Below are 15341 nucleotides of genomic sequence, written 5' to 3'. Positions count from 1 at the left end.
TCAAAGATGTTCACTAAACAGGACAGGTCCAAGGATATATTTGCGTAGGGATTCCCATAAAAAAATTGTGCGAGTCAGATTCTCAAGAAAATTTTTTCCATTTGTTTTTTTTTTTTTTTTGAAAAAAATGAAAATTCAATTAATTTAATGGAAAAATTGTAATTAAATAGTTAAATTTCTCACTAATTTTTTTTATATGATTAATTCCAAACTTGGAATTTAAATATAATGTTTGTATAATAATAACAAAACATAACATTAAATTATTAAATATAATAAATTAAAAAAGGCTGATGGGGAGGGATAGGAATGATGAATGTATTGTCTATCCTTGACCCATAGTTTAAGAGGAATTTTTCCGCATTCCTTCTCCAATTTTCCAACTAAACCGGGAATTCTTGTGGGAGCGGATCCTTGAGGGTCCATAGAAAACATGGATAATTTCTAGATGTGATAGAAAACTTTGAGACATAATTTTTCATTGAAAAATAATATTTTCGAATAAATATACTAATAATTAAGTTTAAATTTTAAATATTTAACATTAAAGTATAGAAAGATAGGGAAAAAACTAAAAGAATATATATGTTAATGAATAATATTCAATTACATATATTATCAATTGGAATAAAATTTCAATCGGAGATAATAATACTACCTCTTTATCGACGATATGGATTCTCAAAATTCTATTTGACATGATTCAATATTTGTTATAAATAACAGAATCCTTTAATTTCTATTTCTCTTTAAAAATATTAATCACTAGAGAAATATCTATTTGACATTTTGAAAATGGAATTCATGTCAAAGATAAACAAGATGATTTGTATTTTATTTATTCTATGAAATGATGTGTATAATTTCTATGAAATAGTATGCTTGAGTTGAAAATTGGAAAACTAACATTGAAAAAAAAAATGAGATACATGAACCAAAATGGGAAAATAAACAAGAAAAAAAATAAAATGAAAGGTTAAAATTAAATTAAGAATACAAAGTTTTGTCTCCGTTATTGAATTTATTGGAGAAGTATAAAATTGAAAAAGAAAAGTTATCAAGATGAAAAAAATCCAACCACACAAATAAATTTGTGCTTAATTAAAAATGAGTGTGAATGCAATTTGTACCTTTTTTTTTCCTCTCTCATCTCTCCACCATTCCATGTGTTTTTTTTTTTTTTTTTTTTTTTTTGTCTCTTGTTTCTCCATTCATGTCATGTTCTTTGTAAGAGATAATTTGTTGAAAAAAAAATCTTTAAAAACGTAAAATAAAATAACACAAACACAAATAATTAGAGGAAATGATATAATAGACATTTGTGAAAAGACAGAGAGCAAAATGGGAAGAGAAATATTTTCTCTATATAGCACTTTTTAATATAGTATAGATATAACATAAAAATATGGGAACGTATATTTTCAGATAAATTCGTTATATTAAGACCCATAGAACCTATGGATAGATGGATACAAATTTAGCCAACATTTTATTTATTTTGAAACCCTTCTCACGTTTCGAAATTTAGGTTTAATAACCCATTTGGTTCTTAGTAGTTTGAATTTAGTTTTTTAGTTATAAGTTTATATTAGTTTTTAAGTTAAATTATAAAAAATGTCCTTGTACTTTATATTTTATGTCAAAAAAATCTCTAAATTTTCAAAAATTTAAAAAAATATCTTTAAACTTTCAAAAAGTGTTCATAAATGCCATTGCCGTTAGTATTTTGGATGAAAATTGTTAAAATTTTGTTTTAAAAATACCTTCAAGCTTTAAAATTTTTTAAAAATATCCTTAACTTAAAAAAAAAAAAAGTTGAAAAGCACCTTCACTGTTAGTATATGAACAAGAACCACTAATACCTTATTATAAAAATAATTTTAAAACTAAAAAAAGTTTTAAAATGCTATTATCGTTAATATGGTGATCAATTTGTTTGAAGTTTTTTTGAGTTCGAAAAGAACCAACCTTAAAACAAGTTATAGATATTTTTTTTTTCACACGGATACTTTCGCCCCAGTTTTGTATCCATTTAGTTTTTTTTTTTTTTTTTTAAGTTAAGCCTATTTCTTCCACATTTCTTACAATGATTTGCATCTTTGTACAATGGTCAAATTCTTAGCCAAATTCCAATAATAAAAACTACTTTTTGAAAGCTACTTTTTTTTAGTTTTCAAAATTTAGCTTGGTTTTTAAACTATTAGTGAAAAATAGATTAAAAAAAAAAATTTGGAGATGAAAGTAGTGGCTATAAGTTTAATTTTCAAAAAGAAAAATAAAAAACAAAATAGTTACCAAACGAGCCTTTCATTTTTCTATTAATTTTTCAATTCTTAGCTTACATCACTTTTCTCAACAACCAAAATTTTAAACTAAAACACAAAATCCCAAAATATTTCCAAAACGATAAATAGTAAAAAAAAATGTATTTTCCTATTAACACATACACTCAACTATTACCGGATAACTTTCTAAAACATTTAAGTCTTGAAATTCTTTGGTGTTTTCTTTATTCTCTTTCTTCATATTATAGTCCATATATCTTAACTGAAATGTGCAATTTTGTCTATTTACGATAAACAAATATCAAATAATTAACAAAAAGGATAGTAAGAGAGTATCGAAGAAATGATGTGAGAAAAAAATGGAAATTAGAAAAGTAAGACGGTATAAACAATTTCTGTTCATATAAGTATTTTACAACTTTAAAGTTTAAGGATATTTTTTAAGCTTTTGACAGTTCAAGGTATTTTCTACACAACACTAATGGTTTCCATCCAAAAGTATTTTTTGAACTAATTTTGAAAGTTCATGAGTATTTTTTAAAACTTTTGAAAGTTTAAGGATATTTTTGACACAAGATACAAAGTTTTAAGATATTTTGTACAATCTAACCTAGTTTTCTATGGCTTTGGTCGATAAACTTCATCATATAACATACCAAAATAATTCTTATGCACTTTGAAAATTTATTCATTTTAATCTAATTTCGACTCATCTGTAAATCATAAACATTCTATTTGTACAAGTAATATAATGATTATTTTTCTTTATTTTCCTATATTTGAAAATAACTCATTACTTAATTGTCAAGTATATATGTAGTACAAATGTTCATCTTTATGATTAGTCAAAATGAGCATAACTCAATTGACATGAAACTAATTATACTATTAATATCAAGATTAGAGATTCAATTATCCTATTACACATGTTGTAAAAAAAAAAAAATTTATGGTTCAAAATATTAAATAATTATCTAAGTCATTAAAGAATAAAATTTGAGATTTAAATATTGTAATATAATAATTACAATAAAAATTAGAAAAAAAGCATACAAACATGGAGTAAAGAAAACTCTCCCCATCCCCTTCTAAACGGTGATACCACTAGGAGAAAATTTCTAATATTAAGTAGTTTAAAGAATTTTTCATATTAATTCTATTCATTATTTACTACCAAAGTAGCAGTTTCACAAAATAAATGAATAAATTATTTGATGACATGTCAAATTAATATCCTTATACTGTATACTTTATACTTATACTGTATACTTTATATAAAAAATACCTCCAAAGTTTTAAAATTTTAAAAAATATCCTTAAATTTTCAAAAAGTGTTCATAAATGCCCTTGACGTTAGTTTTTTGGATGAAAATCATTAAAATTTTATTTTAAAAATACCCTTAACTTTAAAAAAAGTTCAAAAAGACTTTTGTATATGAACAAGAACCATTAATACTTCATTGCAAAAATAATTTTAAAACTAAAAAAGTTTAAAAATGTTGTTACCGTTAATATGGTGATCAATTTGTTTCAAGGTTTTTTGAGTTCGAAAAGAACCAACTTTAAAACAAGTTATAGATATTTTTTTTTCCATAAGGATACTTTCGCCCCCATTTGGTAACTATTTAATTTTTTGTTTTTGTTTTTTAAAATTAAGCCTATTTCATCAATATTTCTTATCATGATTTGCATGTTTGGCTTGATTTTTTAAACCATTGGTGAAAAGTAGATAACAAAAAAAAAAAAAAAACTTGTAGGTGGAAGTAGTTATTATAGGCTTAATTCTCAAAAACAAAAACAAAAAACAAAATGGTTTGACCTTTCATTTTTCAATTAATTTTCCAATTCTTAGAACACAAAATCCCAAAAAAATTCAAAATTAAAATCTCCTTTTGAACATACCAAAACGATAAATACTCAAACAAAAAAAATGTATTTGCCTATTAACACATACACACTCAACTACTAACATATAACTCCAAAACTTTAAAGTCTTAAAATCCTTTGGTATTTCCTTTATTCTCTTTCTTTATATTACAGTCCATATATCTTAACTGAAGTGCGTGATTTTATCTATTTACTTATTTTCGATAAAAAAAATGTTAAATAATTAACAAAAAGGATAGTAAGAGGGTATTGAAGAAAGAATGTGAGAAAAAATATGGAAATTAGAGAAGTAAGACAGTATTAACAATTTCTGTTCATATAGCAGTGCATTTTTAAACGTTTTTAAAGTTTAAAGGTATTTTTAAAGCTTTTGAAAGTTCAAGGTATTTTTGACACAACACCAATGGTTTCCATCCAAAAGTAATGGTATGGATATATTTTTTTTTAATTAATTTTGAAAGTTCAAGAATAATTTTTAAACTTTTGAAAGTTCAAGAGTATTTTTGATACAAAATATAGAGTTTAAGGATATTTTGTACAATATAACCTAATTTTCTATGGCTTTGGTCGATAAACTTCATCATAACATACCAAAATAATTCTCACACTTGAAAATTTATTCATTATACTCTAATTTTGCTCATCTGTAAATCATAAACATTCTATTTGTACAAGCAATATACTAGAAAACTCTAATCCATTACCATATAAACAGAAAACGATTATGTAGATATAAGGAATAGAAGAGAGATTTAACCAAACCAAAATACCAAAATTAAATTGGAACTTTTAAAATCACAAAAAAGGGAAAAAAAAAAGTAATTAAATTGTAATTAATTCGTTCAATAAATGAGAGATTACATAATCATGCATAAATTTGGCCTTCTTGAAGTGAATGTTTTGAACAAAATTCATGAAGAGTTGAATCCACCAATCTTTGATCCAGCTTGCATGAACATGCTTATATAAATGGTTTAGACAAAATGTACGCTACTTGGTTTTCATCTTCTACGATAAAGTCAAGTTTCAAAGATTTGACGGTAAGAACAATCATTTCCTTTAGATCAATGTATGTGTTTTTAATTTGATCTCTTAATCTAATATGAAAAATATATACATTAATGTAGGAGCCGACTTCATATTGTAAAAATCATAATTCTGGCTTTAGACTCTTAATACGTGCCAGAGGTGTTAAACCTTCAACGAAATCTACATCTATGGTGTTTAGAAACGTTTCGGCCAAGGTAATGCATGACATCATTCTCTTTAAATAATTTCAAATATTGGTGATGTTGTAAGATTTGTTGAAACAGTCACATGTGTTGATTTTGTGAACAATGCGTTTAGGATAGGTTTGGTACACCCATGTTTGAATCATTGTTATGTTTTCTTGACGAAGACAACGATATGTTATTGAAAAAGCAATCCAAATATGATCGAATTTAGAAATTTAGGCGCAGTTTGTGAACCATTTAGGTCCCATTTAGTAATCATATTGTTTTTTATTTTTGAAAATTAAGTCTGTGGATACTACTTTCACCTCCAAATTTCTTCATTTGTTATCTGCTTTTTATCTATGATTTTAAAAAAACAAGCTAAAATTTGAAAACTAAAAGAAGTAGCTTCCAAAAAATGTGTGTGTGTGTTTTTTTTTTTTTTTGGAATTTGGCTAAGAATTCAACCATTATCCTTAGGAAAGTTGCAAATCAGTGTAAGAAATGTGGATGAAATTGATTTAATTTTCAAAAAAAAAAAAAAAAAAAAATCAAATAGTTACCAAACGGGACCTTAGTTTTTTATTTTTATTTTTAAAAATTAAGCCTATAGACTCTATTTCTATATTTAAATTTCTTCTTTTGTTATCCTTTGTTATCTACTTTTTATCAATGATTAAAAAAACCAAGCTAAAATTTGAGAACTAAAAAAAAATAGCATTATTTTTAGAATTTGACTAAGAATTCAACCATTTATACTTAATAAATATGCAAATAATTATAAGAAATGAGGAGGAAATAGACTTAATTTTCAAAATCCAAAATTAAAAAAAAAAAAAAACGAAATGATTACCAAACGAGACTTTAGTTAGACGGTTTTGGATTAAAGTAATTGTTTGATTCCTTTTCTTATTTTCTAAATAAAAAATTCAATAATTTTTCATGCAAGAAAAGAAAATATAGGTGTTGATATAATTTATACTAAATTTATCTTTATCTGTTAGTTTAAGCTTTTAGGTAAGTTAATAATTTAAGATGGTATCAGAGTCATAGGTTTTGTGTTTAAACTCTTTGATGTTATTTCTTATTGTATTAATATTGATTCCATTTGTTGGGTCGTTCTATATATTTCAAGTCCTCAAGTGAAGGGGAGTGCTAGAGTGTTGATATAATATTGAATTTACCTTCACGTGTCAACTTAAAACTTTTGGGACAATTAGTAATTTAATATTTTACTTTTGAAATTTCTGCTTGTTTTCTCCAATTTTTAAATTATGGTTTTAATCTTTGTTAAAGAAGTAATTGAGTTCTCGTTCAAATTTTAAAAATAAAGACAAGTTTTTGCAAGCCTTAGTTGAAAATGTATAAAAAAAGCATATAAACTTATGAGTTGAAATAGTGTTTATAAACTCAATTTTAAAAAACCAAACATTAAAAATTAAATAGTTATTAAACGAGAAGTAATGATCTACGTGTGATAGGAGTGAGGGATATCCCTTGGTGCCAACCCATAAACTATATTAATTTATCAATAGTTTATAATCAACCATGTTTTTTTAATCATATTAATTTTATACCCCCTAACATGTCCTTCTTGAAAAATTAAAATGGATCTAATACAGAGTACGAAGTCAAGCACGAAATTTATAACAAGAGATGAACTTACAAACAAAATAACATAGTATCAAAGAATAATAGCAGAGATAGTGAGACACAAAGACTGGTAATCCATTTCGGCACAATCACCTACATCTGGCAGAAAGGAACTTTAATTTAACTATATAAAGAATTTAACAAGTGCAATGAAATACTTATTTGATAGATTCTCTCTTTAGTAGCTCACGTAGAACTTATGGTTTGGTTTCAACATAGGTTTTCCTTAAGTTTGAGATCTCTTCACATTTACAATAATACTTCTCTAACCTTTGTATAAGATCTCTTTAATATAACATACTAGGTCACCTCTAAGTATGAGGTCCCCTCACCTTTACAGAGTCTGATTGAGCTCCGTTCAATAACACATCAAAAACTTATCTCAAGTTGTCACTTACTCTGTAAGTGATTTGTTATACTCACAACAATTTAGCCGAGCCTTATTTATTGTTGGAACAACACCACAATCAAGAAAGATAAAAAATTTTAATCACAATACATGAAGGTCGAGGCTTAGACAATCCCTAAACTCATCCTCAAGGAATGAAGAAATAATCTTTGTAGGGAAAAAGGAAGACAAGGGCCACGAAACATGTCACTGAGGATAGGGAAGCAAAACCCAACAAATATGCACTACACATATCAACATATAAAGAATTATGTTCCTCAGATTTTGTTTGTAATAAAATCTGTCAGTAATAAAATCAGCCAATTATATTGTAATAACACTTCTAAAAATAATAAAATAATTAAAAATTAACTAGCATACCCATTTAGTAAAGAAGTGGGCAATGAGTGAAGAATCTTTACATCTCCATATTATGCCCATACATCTTTTATTAATTTCTATTTAAGCATTTGTTACAACTATTCAAATCAAGGTGGTTACATGTGAAGTAATATACTCTTTCATATGTACATGGATATGATCTAGTCCATGGATATTAAACATCACAATCAAACGGTAAAGATATGTTTGAAGGAATAGTCACGTACTTTCTCTTTACAACTATTTAAATTGAATGGTTACATGACAAAGTAGTATATCCTTTCATATGTGGGTGTGATCTAGAGTATATATATTAAATATCACGATTTAACTGAATAGATATGTTTGAACTATTTCATTATCTAGAACCTTAGACTTTTTCTTTTTAAATAACTAAAATAGAACTATAAATTAAACGCAGTGAGAATTGGAAAAAAAAAATCGTCTCCCATCCCATTAGGTTTAGGTTACCATGGGCCCACCTCAGAGAGAATGAACCTCCCTAATTAGGCTGCCTTTAGGGGTATTCATAGGTCGAATTGGATTGGGTTGAAAGACTTTTTAGACCCAACGAGTTGTAAATTTCTTCGACCCAAATAATCCTTATTAAAAAATGAACTCAACCCAACCTAACTTTGAAATATTTGGGTTGGGTTGGTTCGGGTTAATCGGGTCATTTGTTAAAAATTTTGTTCTAAAAAGAAGCATAACGTAAATATGTAAAAATCTTACTTAATTATTTTCATATATTGAATTAAGATTAACAACTCAATTTCAATTTATATAGTGAAAATTTTCTTTAAGTGTAAAGAAACTACTTTTAAGAGTTATTGAAGAATAATTTATTAAAAAAATATTGGAATTAAATAAAATTAAAATCAATTTATGTATAAATATTGTGTTATATGTAATAAAAAATATATTTTAAAGTAAATAAACGATTTGGGTTGGTTCAGGTTGGTTTGGGTTATATTAGGTGAACCCATGAACCAACCCAATCCAAATGAGTTGATAACCCAATCCAAACCGTATGGGTTGGGTTAGGTTGATCGGTTTTTTCGGGTCATCGGGTTTTTCGAACACCCCTAGCTACCTTAAAATAGATAAATAAGTTGAAATTAATCATTTAATCAAAATAAATTAAATATAGAAAAAATATTTTAAATAGAAAAATTGTTGAAAATATTTTCAAATAATATGACAAAATATCATAGTGTGATATGCATTAATAGCCACTGATAGACATCTATCAGTATCTATAAGTGTCTATAAATGATAAATGATAATAATCTATTAATGTCTGTTGTTAATAAACAATAACATTTTGCTATTTTTCTAAATATTTTGATTCATTTTACTATATTTAAAACAAATCCTGGAATATAACTATTCTATTAATTAAACTAGTTAATTTGTAGTAATTAGAGGCAGTTGACCAAATATTACAATTAAAAAAATTGTATACGCCACTTTACTTGAAGTTAATGTTAATAACTTGGATTGTAGTTAACATATAATAATAGCAATGACTAATTAGTTCAATTAATTAAGAAGTTTTTTTTTCATCATAACAATGATAGTTAGACGAAAATTAAACTTCCAATCTCAATAAAAATGTGTATGTAATTATTACTAAGTTAAACTAGTTTAACATAATTAATTAAAAAATTAGATCATATATATCTAAACTTCGAATTAGTTAACATAGTAAAATTAAATTATTAAATCTTTAACCCAACAAGTTGGGTATGAAAATTCAAACATATAATAAGTTAAATTTATGTTTAAAAGACAAAATAATAATAATAATAATAATAATAATAATAATAATTTAAAAGTTAAATATTGAAGGAAATGTTCAAATTAAAAAGTCTATTTTAGTTGGTAAACTACTTTATTTAAATAAACAAATAAAGAATATCTATCTAAGAACTTTTATTTAAAAAAAAAAAAAAACTTTTATAAGGTCTATTTTTATAGACCAACCACTTTAATTGAGAATTTCAATTGAATTAAAACTAAAGGTAAAATTGAAAATTTCAAAGATCAAGAACGAAATTGATAAAAACATAATTAAAAATTAGATCATTTTGGTATATTTAGCCAAAATTTATTTACCTTATTTCAAACCCTCCTCAAGCTTTAAAATTTAGGTTAAGCAATCCATTTGAGTCTTCTACTTTAGGTTAATTTTCAATTTTGTTTAACAGTTGTAAGTTTAAACTTTGTTTGGTAATTATTTGATTTTTAGTGTATGACAATTAAAAATAAAAAACCAAATCATTCACCTAAGGTTTCGTTTGATAACAATTTCGTTTTTAGTTTTTAAAAATTAAGCCTATAAACACTCATTCAACCTCTAGGTTTCGTATTTTGTTATCTACTTTCTAATCATATTTTTAAAAACTAAGCCAAAAATTGAAAAGTAAAAAAAAAAAAGTAGTTTTTAAAACTTATTTTTGTTTAGATTTTGGCTAAGAATTGAACTCTTAGACTTAAGATGGTAAGAAAATGAGAGAATATAGACATAATTTTTAAAAACCAAAAACAAAAAACGAAATTAGGTTCTATGATTTTGGCCAATAAACTTTATCAATATAACAAAATAATTCTTATTCACTTGAAAATTTATTAATTTTACTCAATTTGGACTCATCTTTGGGTATTCCATTTGTACTAGTAATATAATAGATAACATTATCTCATTACCATATAAATAGGAAATGACGGTAGATAGAACTTACCATTGATAGAAGAGAGATTTGACTTGTGATAACATTTTCGTTTTTTGTTTTTTCATTTTCTATTTTTTCTTTCTTAAGAATTAAAAATTTAAATACGTTTGATAATTATTTATATTTTTTTTTGTTATTAAAAGAAATGAAAGAGATACAAAAACTCCTTCTTTAAATTAGTCATGTGTTAATTTTGTGAATAGGAGGTTTTAGATAAGGTTGACCCACCCATAATTGAATCAAAATATTTTCTTAAAGAAAAAACAACATTTTTATTGAAATAGCAATAGAAATATGATCAAATTGAGTAATTTAGTAAGAGAAGGGTTTAGGTTTAATGTAACTGTTTTATTTATTTATTTATTTATTTTTGCATGAAATTGATATTTCTACTAACAATCAAATTCCAACTAGTTGAAATAAATGGTATGTGACTCCTTATTTAAGGTGGTAAAATTTCAATTCCATAAATTAAATGATATCATGAATGAAAGTTTATTCCAATTTAACCAACTTAAAAGAAACATCGTCATTCGACCACAAATTGGTCTATATATATATATATATATATGTATTTCTTCAAATTGAATTTTTACTTTTTCATAAGTATTTTTTCTCATAAAATTTAGTTTATTAAATTTTGTAGACGAGATATTGCTCCCATACAATGACATTAACTCCCACACCTAGAATGTCAGTGCCTTTATTCTCCCCCACCAACATTTTAACTTTTTTCCATTTGGACCCTCCCCTTCTCATTTTTTTCCTTTCAAACTTCACCTCTCTAATTTTGAGATTTTTGTTTTATTTTATTTTATTACATTTTTATATTTATAAATTTTCGTTTTCCACTCAATAACAAAAAAGAAATTTGTAAGCTCTTAAGCTATCTTTAAAAAATAGAAAACTTTTAATCAATAAGTTGGTTATTATAGTCTTAAGTAATTGTAAGTGGGTTGTAATACCCCAAACGTCCTCTTAAATGTGGAAAGGGTGTCTATAGACTTATTTTTCAAAACTAGAAAAATCAAATGATTACCAAACGAAATCCTAATTCACTATTTATTTATTTTCTATAAATTAATTCATTTCTATTAAAAAACCCCACATATGATGAAGATATAGTCCCTTGCCAACTACAACATGATTATAACTAAACTTTTCAATTTTCCACCTCACGAATTGTTAAAAAAAAAAAAAAAAAAAAAAAATCCTAAACAACTTAAATTCAGGTTGAAAATTCTGTTCCAAAAATTGAAAGTTCTCGGCAGAAATTAATGAATCCCACAATTCTCGGTAATTTCTGAAATCCTTATAATTTTCCCCGTATGTGGAAAAGATTATGGGATTGGAGTTGCCACGTAGTTTCTCGGTAGCTTCTCCAACTAAACTTCTCTTATTTAACTATATGCTCAGGGGAAGTTTGGTAAAATTAATGCAATTTATGAATAGGGACAGAATAGTCATTAAACAATATTCATTTATCCTATTTATTTATTGTCAAAGAAACAAAAATACGTCACTATCTATTTCCAATACGATGAGTCGAAGTTAGAAACATTTATTTCTTTTCTCAAAAAAGGTTTTTGTTCTTATCATCACCATGACCATACCCTTTTAAGTTTGGTCGAAATATCTTTTCATACATAAATCCAATCATCTCCCATCCCATCCCTCCTCCACCCTACAAATTACAACTAATTTACCATTTCTACAGAGAGAAAAACAGAGCAACCACAACAGAGCAACGACTATCTCCCAATCAATTTCCATGGAAGATTTGAAGCCAAGTCTGGCTAATTCCTCTCCCCTAACTCCAATTGGTTTCCTTGAAAGAGCTTCTGTCATCTATGGTGATTCTCCCTCCATTATCTACAACTCCACCACCTACACCTGGTCAGAAACTTATCGCCGATGTCTTCGAGTCGCTTCGTCTCTTTCTTCCATTGGCATCCAGAAAGGCTATGTCGTCTCTGTCATCGCACCCAACACTCCCCCGATGTACGAGCTCCAGTTTGCTGTTCCGATGGCTGGTGCTGTCCTTAACTGTATCAATCTTCGCCTCGACGCTCGAACCATCTCCATCCTCCTCCGCCACTGTGAATCTAAACTCATCTTTATTGATCAAGCCTCTTGTGGCTTAATCTCCGACGCCTTGGCATTGTTCCCACCGGAGACCAAACGACCGTTGCTCGTCCTCATCGCCGACGATACTGCGGTGGAGGATTCGCTATCGTCATCGTCGTCCTCTGTGATTGGAGGCGAGTTTGTTGATTCGTATGAGGAAATGGTTCAGAAAGGGGATGATGAGTTTCGGTGGATTCGGCCGGTGAGTGAGTGGGATCCGATTGTAATGAACTACACTTCTGGCACGACATCATCGCCGAAGGGAGTGGTTCATAGTCACAGAGGAATTTTTGCGGTGACACTTGATTCGCTTATCGAATGGGGAGTTCCTAAGCAATCGGTTTATTTATGGACCTTACCGATGTTTCATGCCAATGGATGGAGTTTTCCTTTCGGAATTGCGGCGGTCGGAGGCACAAATGTTTGCATTCGAAAATTCGATGCGGCATTGATCTTTTCATTGATTCATCGCCATCATGTGACACACTTGTGCGGAGCTCCGGTGGTACTCAACATGCTAACAAACTCCCCTGACAATCAACCACTTGAACGACCCGTCAAGATTCTCACCGCCGGAGCACCTCCACCTGCAGCAGTTCTGTTTCGAACCGAATCATTGGGGTTTGATGTCGGCCATGGGTACGGACTAACAGAGACTGGAGGGCTGGTGATTTATTGCTCATGGAAGTCAAAGTGGAACCGACTGCCGGCGACGGAGCGTGCACGACTGAAGGCACGACAAGGGGTGCGGACTCTGGCAATGTCAGAGGTAGACGTGTTGGATTCAGAGACCGGAAAGAGTGTGAAAAGAGACGGAGCTTCAATCGGAGAGATTGTTTTAAGAGGCGGATCAATGATGCTTGGGTATTTTAAAGATCCTGAAGCAACGAAAAAAGCGATGACCGACGAGGGGTGGTTCTTCACCGGAGACGTCGGGGTGATGCATCCAGATGGGTATTTAGAGATCAAGGACAGATCGAAGGATGTGATTATAAGCGGCGGAGAGAATTTGAGCAGTGTTGAGGTGGAATCAGTTTTGTACACGAATCCGGCGGTGAATGAGGCGGCGGTGGTGGCGCGGCCGGATGAGTTCTGGGGAGAGACGCCGTGTGCGTTTGTGAGCTTGAGAGAAGGATTGACTCGATTGCCAACAGAGGAGGAGATAATGGAGTATTGTAGAGAGAAGTTGCCGAAGTTTATGGTGCCGAAGACGGTGGTTTTCATGGAGAAGCTGCCGAAGACGTCGACCGGAAAGATTCAGAAGTTCTTACTTAGAGAAAAGGCTAAGTCAATGGGCCCTGCTCGGACGAGCCGTTTGTAGAAGAAAGTATGAATTGATTAATCTTATGACAAGTAATAAATGCTCTCAACTTCAATTTGATAATGTTCTTAAATTATTGGAATGGTAAACATAGTGAAAACTTTTTGCCAGCTGCACCTTAGTTTTTTTTCCTCTATAAACTCATCCAACTAATTTCTATTATCCATTTATTATTATTTTTTTAAAAAAAAAAAAAAATCAAAATTTCATACTAAATTTCTAATTCCATCATATTTCATATAATGGTTGCAATATTCATCTTTTTTTTTTTTTTAATCAAAATTTGATAATAGGATTGAAGGTGAATACTTTGATTTCTATAGACTGGACTAGAATCTTAGTAATGCATGGTCAACCTAGGTTCAAAGAACAAATTGATTAATTGAATAAGGTTGTCCGGTCAATTAGTCAAAACAATTGAATCCTCCATCTTCATGCATATGAATTTATTTTTATATGGACGCTATCAAACCCAATAGAACTAAAAGTATATAGTTTAATTATTTCCAACTTTAATTAATGCTTAGGATGTTTGATGCATTTGGTTCCAATTAATTGTGGGCCTTTTTAGAGACTAGTTAAATCCAATTGATTTAGTTGTTATGCATGCATAGAATGAAATGTTTGTTTAATTAATGAATTTCACGATAGAAATTGCATAAAATTCTCCCTCTTACTCTAGAAACTAGATAGACTTTTATCCTATATTACATTTACCCTTTGCATTTTAATTATGCATTTAGTTTATCCTATCAACCAAAACCAAAACCTCCCATTTTTACTGCTTTCCATCGTCAAATTTAGCTTAAGAGAGACTTAATTATTGTTTTTTTTTTTTTTTTTTTTTTTTTGTGATTCGACCTCATACTTGCCACTTGTGCTACCTAGTAGTATAAGTAGTAGTTCAGTGAAATTATAAATTTTATTTACTTAGCTAGGGTTTGTGGATGACAACTAAATTCTTAGCTAACACTAATTATCATTAAGACCTAGGACAATTACGAAGACAAACAAGATAATTAGGAACAACCTAATTAAATATTCGATGCGATTTTCTCATAAGTTAGATAGAATAATGCTATTCGATTGAGAAAACAAAGTCAATAAAAAACTCTAATTTAACTTTCATTACTTGGCGATCTAGGAACCTAACAATTACGGATTAGGTGTAAATCTATAACGGTGAATTAAACATGCTTGATTAATTTATTAGATTATTCCAAATACATCTAATCAATTAAATAAAAGCAAGGAGAAGATTCAATAAACAATTAAAATTAAAAGATAACAAATGTTCATAATCTCATGAGATAACAAATCAAGATGTAAATCCTAAATCCCGAGCTAAAC

General features: G+C 28.3%; 1 protein-coding gene across 1 annotated transcript; it reads left to right on the top strand.

Annotated features, from left to right (window-relative positions):
• Positions 1 to 5197: 5197 nt before the first annotated feature.
• Positions 5198 to 14101, top strand: LOC120069398 (probable acyl-activating enzyme 5, peroxisomal). The gene is made up of 3 exons (XM_039021140.1): positions 5198 to 5212; positions 5300 to 5416; positions 12261 to 14101. The coding sequence occupies exons 2-3, from the start codon at positions 5390 to 5392 to the stop codon at positions 13989 to 13991; spliced, it is 1758 nt and encodes a 585-aa protein (XP_038877068.1). The 5' UTR covers positions 5198 to 5212; positions 5300 to 5389; the 3' UTR covers positions 13992 to 14101.
• The last annotated feature ends 1240 nt before the right edge of the window (positions 14102 to 15341 follow it).

This window comes from Benincasa hispida, unplaced genomic scaffold (assembly GCF_009727055.1).
Source record: "Benincasa hispida cultivar B227 unplaced genomic scaffold, ASM972705v1 Contig384, whole genome shotgun sequence".
NCBI classification, from domain to species: Eukaryota; Viridiplantae; Streptophyta; class Magnoliopsida; order Cucurbitales; family Cucurbitaceae; genus Benincasa; species Benincasa hispida.
Note: the sequence above shows the minus strand (reverse complement) of the source record. Positions and strands in the feature narration are given on the sequence as shown.

What these genes read in the sequence shown, in the direction of transcription:
- LOC120069398 (XM_039021140.1), top strand. Translation starts at nt 5,390, where the DNA reads ATGGTGTTTAGAAACGTTTCGGCCAAG. An exon ending in TTAGAAACGTTTCGGCCAAG is followed by an intron (nt 5,417 to 12,260) that starts GTAATGCATGAC and finishes CCATTTCTACAG; the next exon opens with AGAGAAAAACAGAGCAACCA.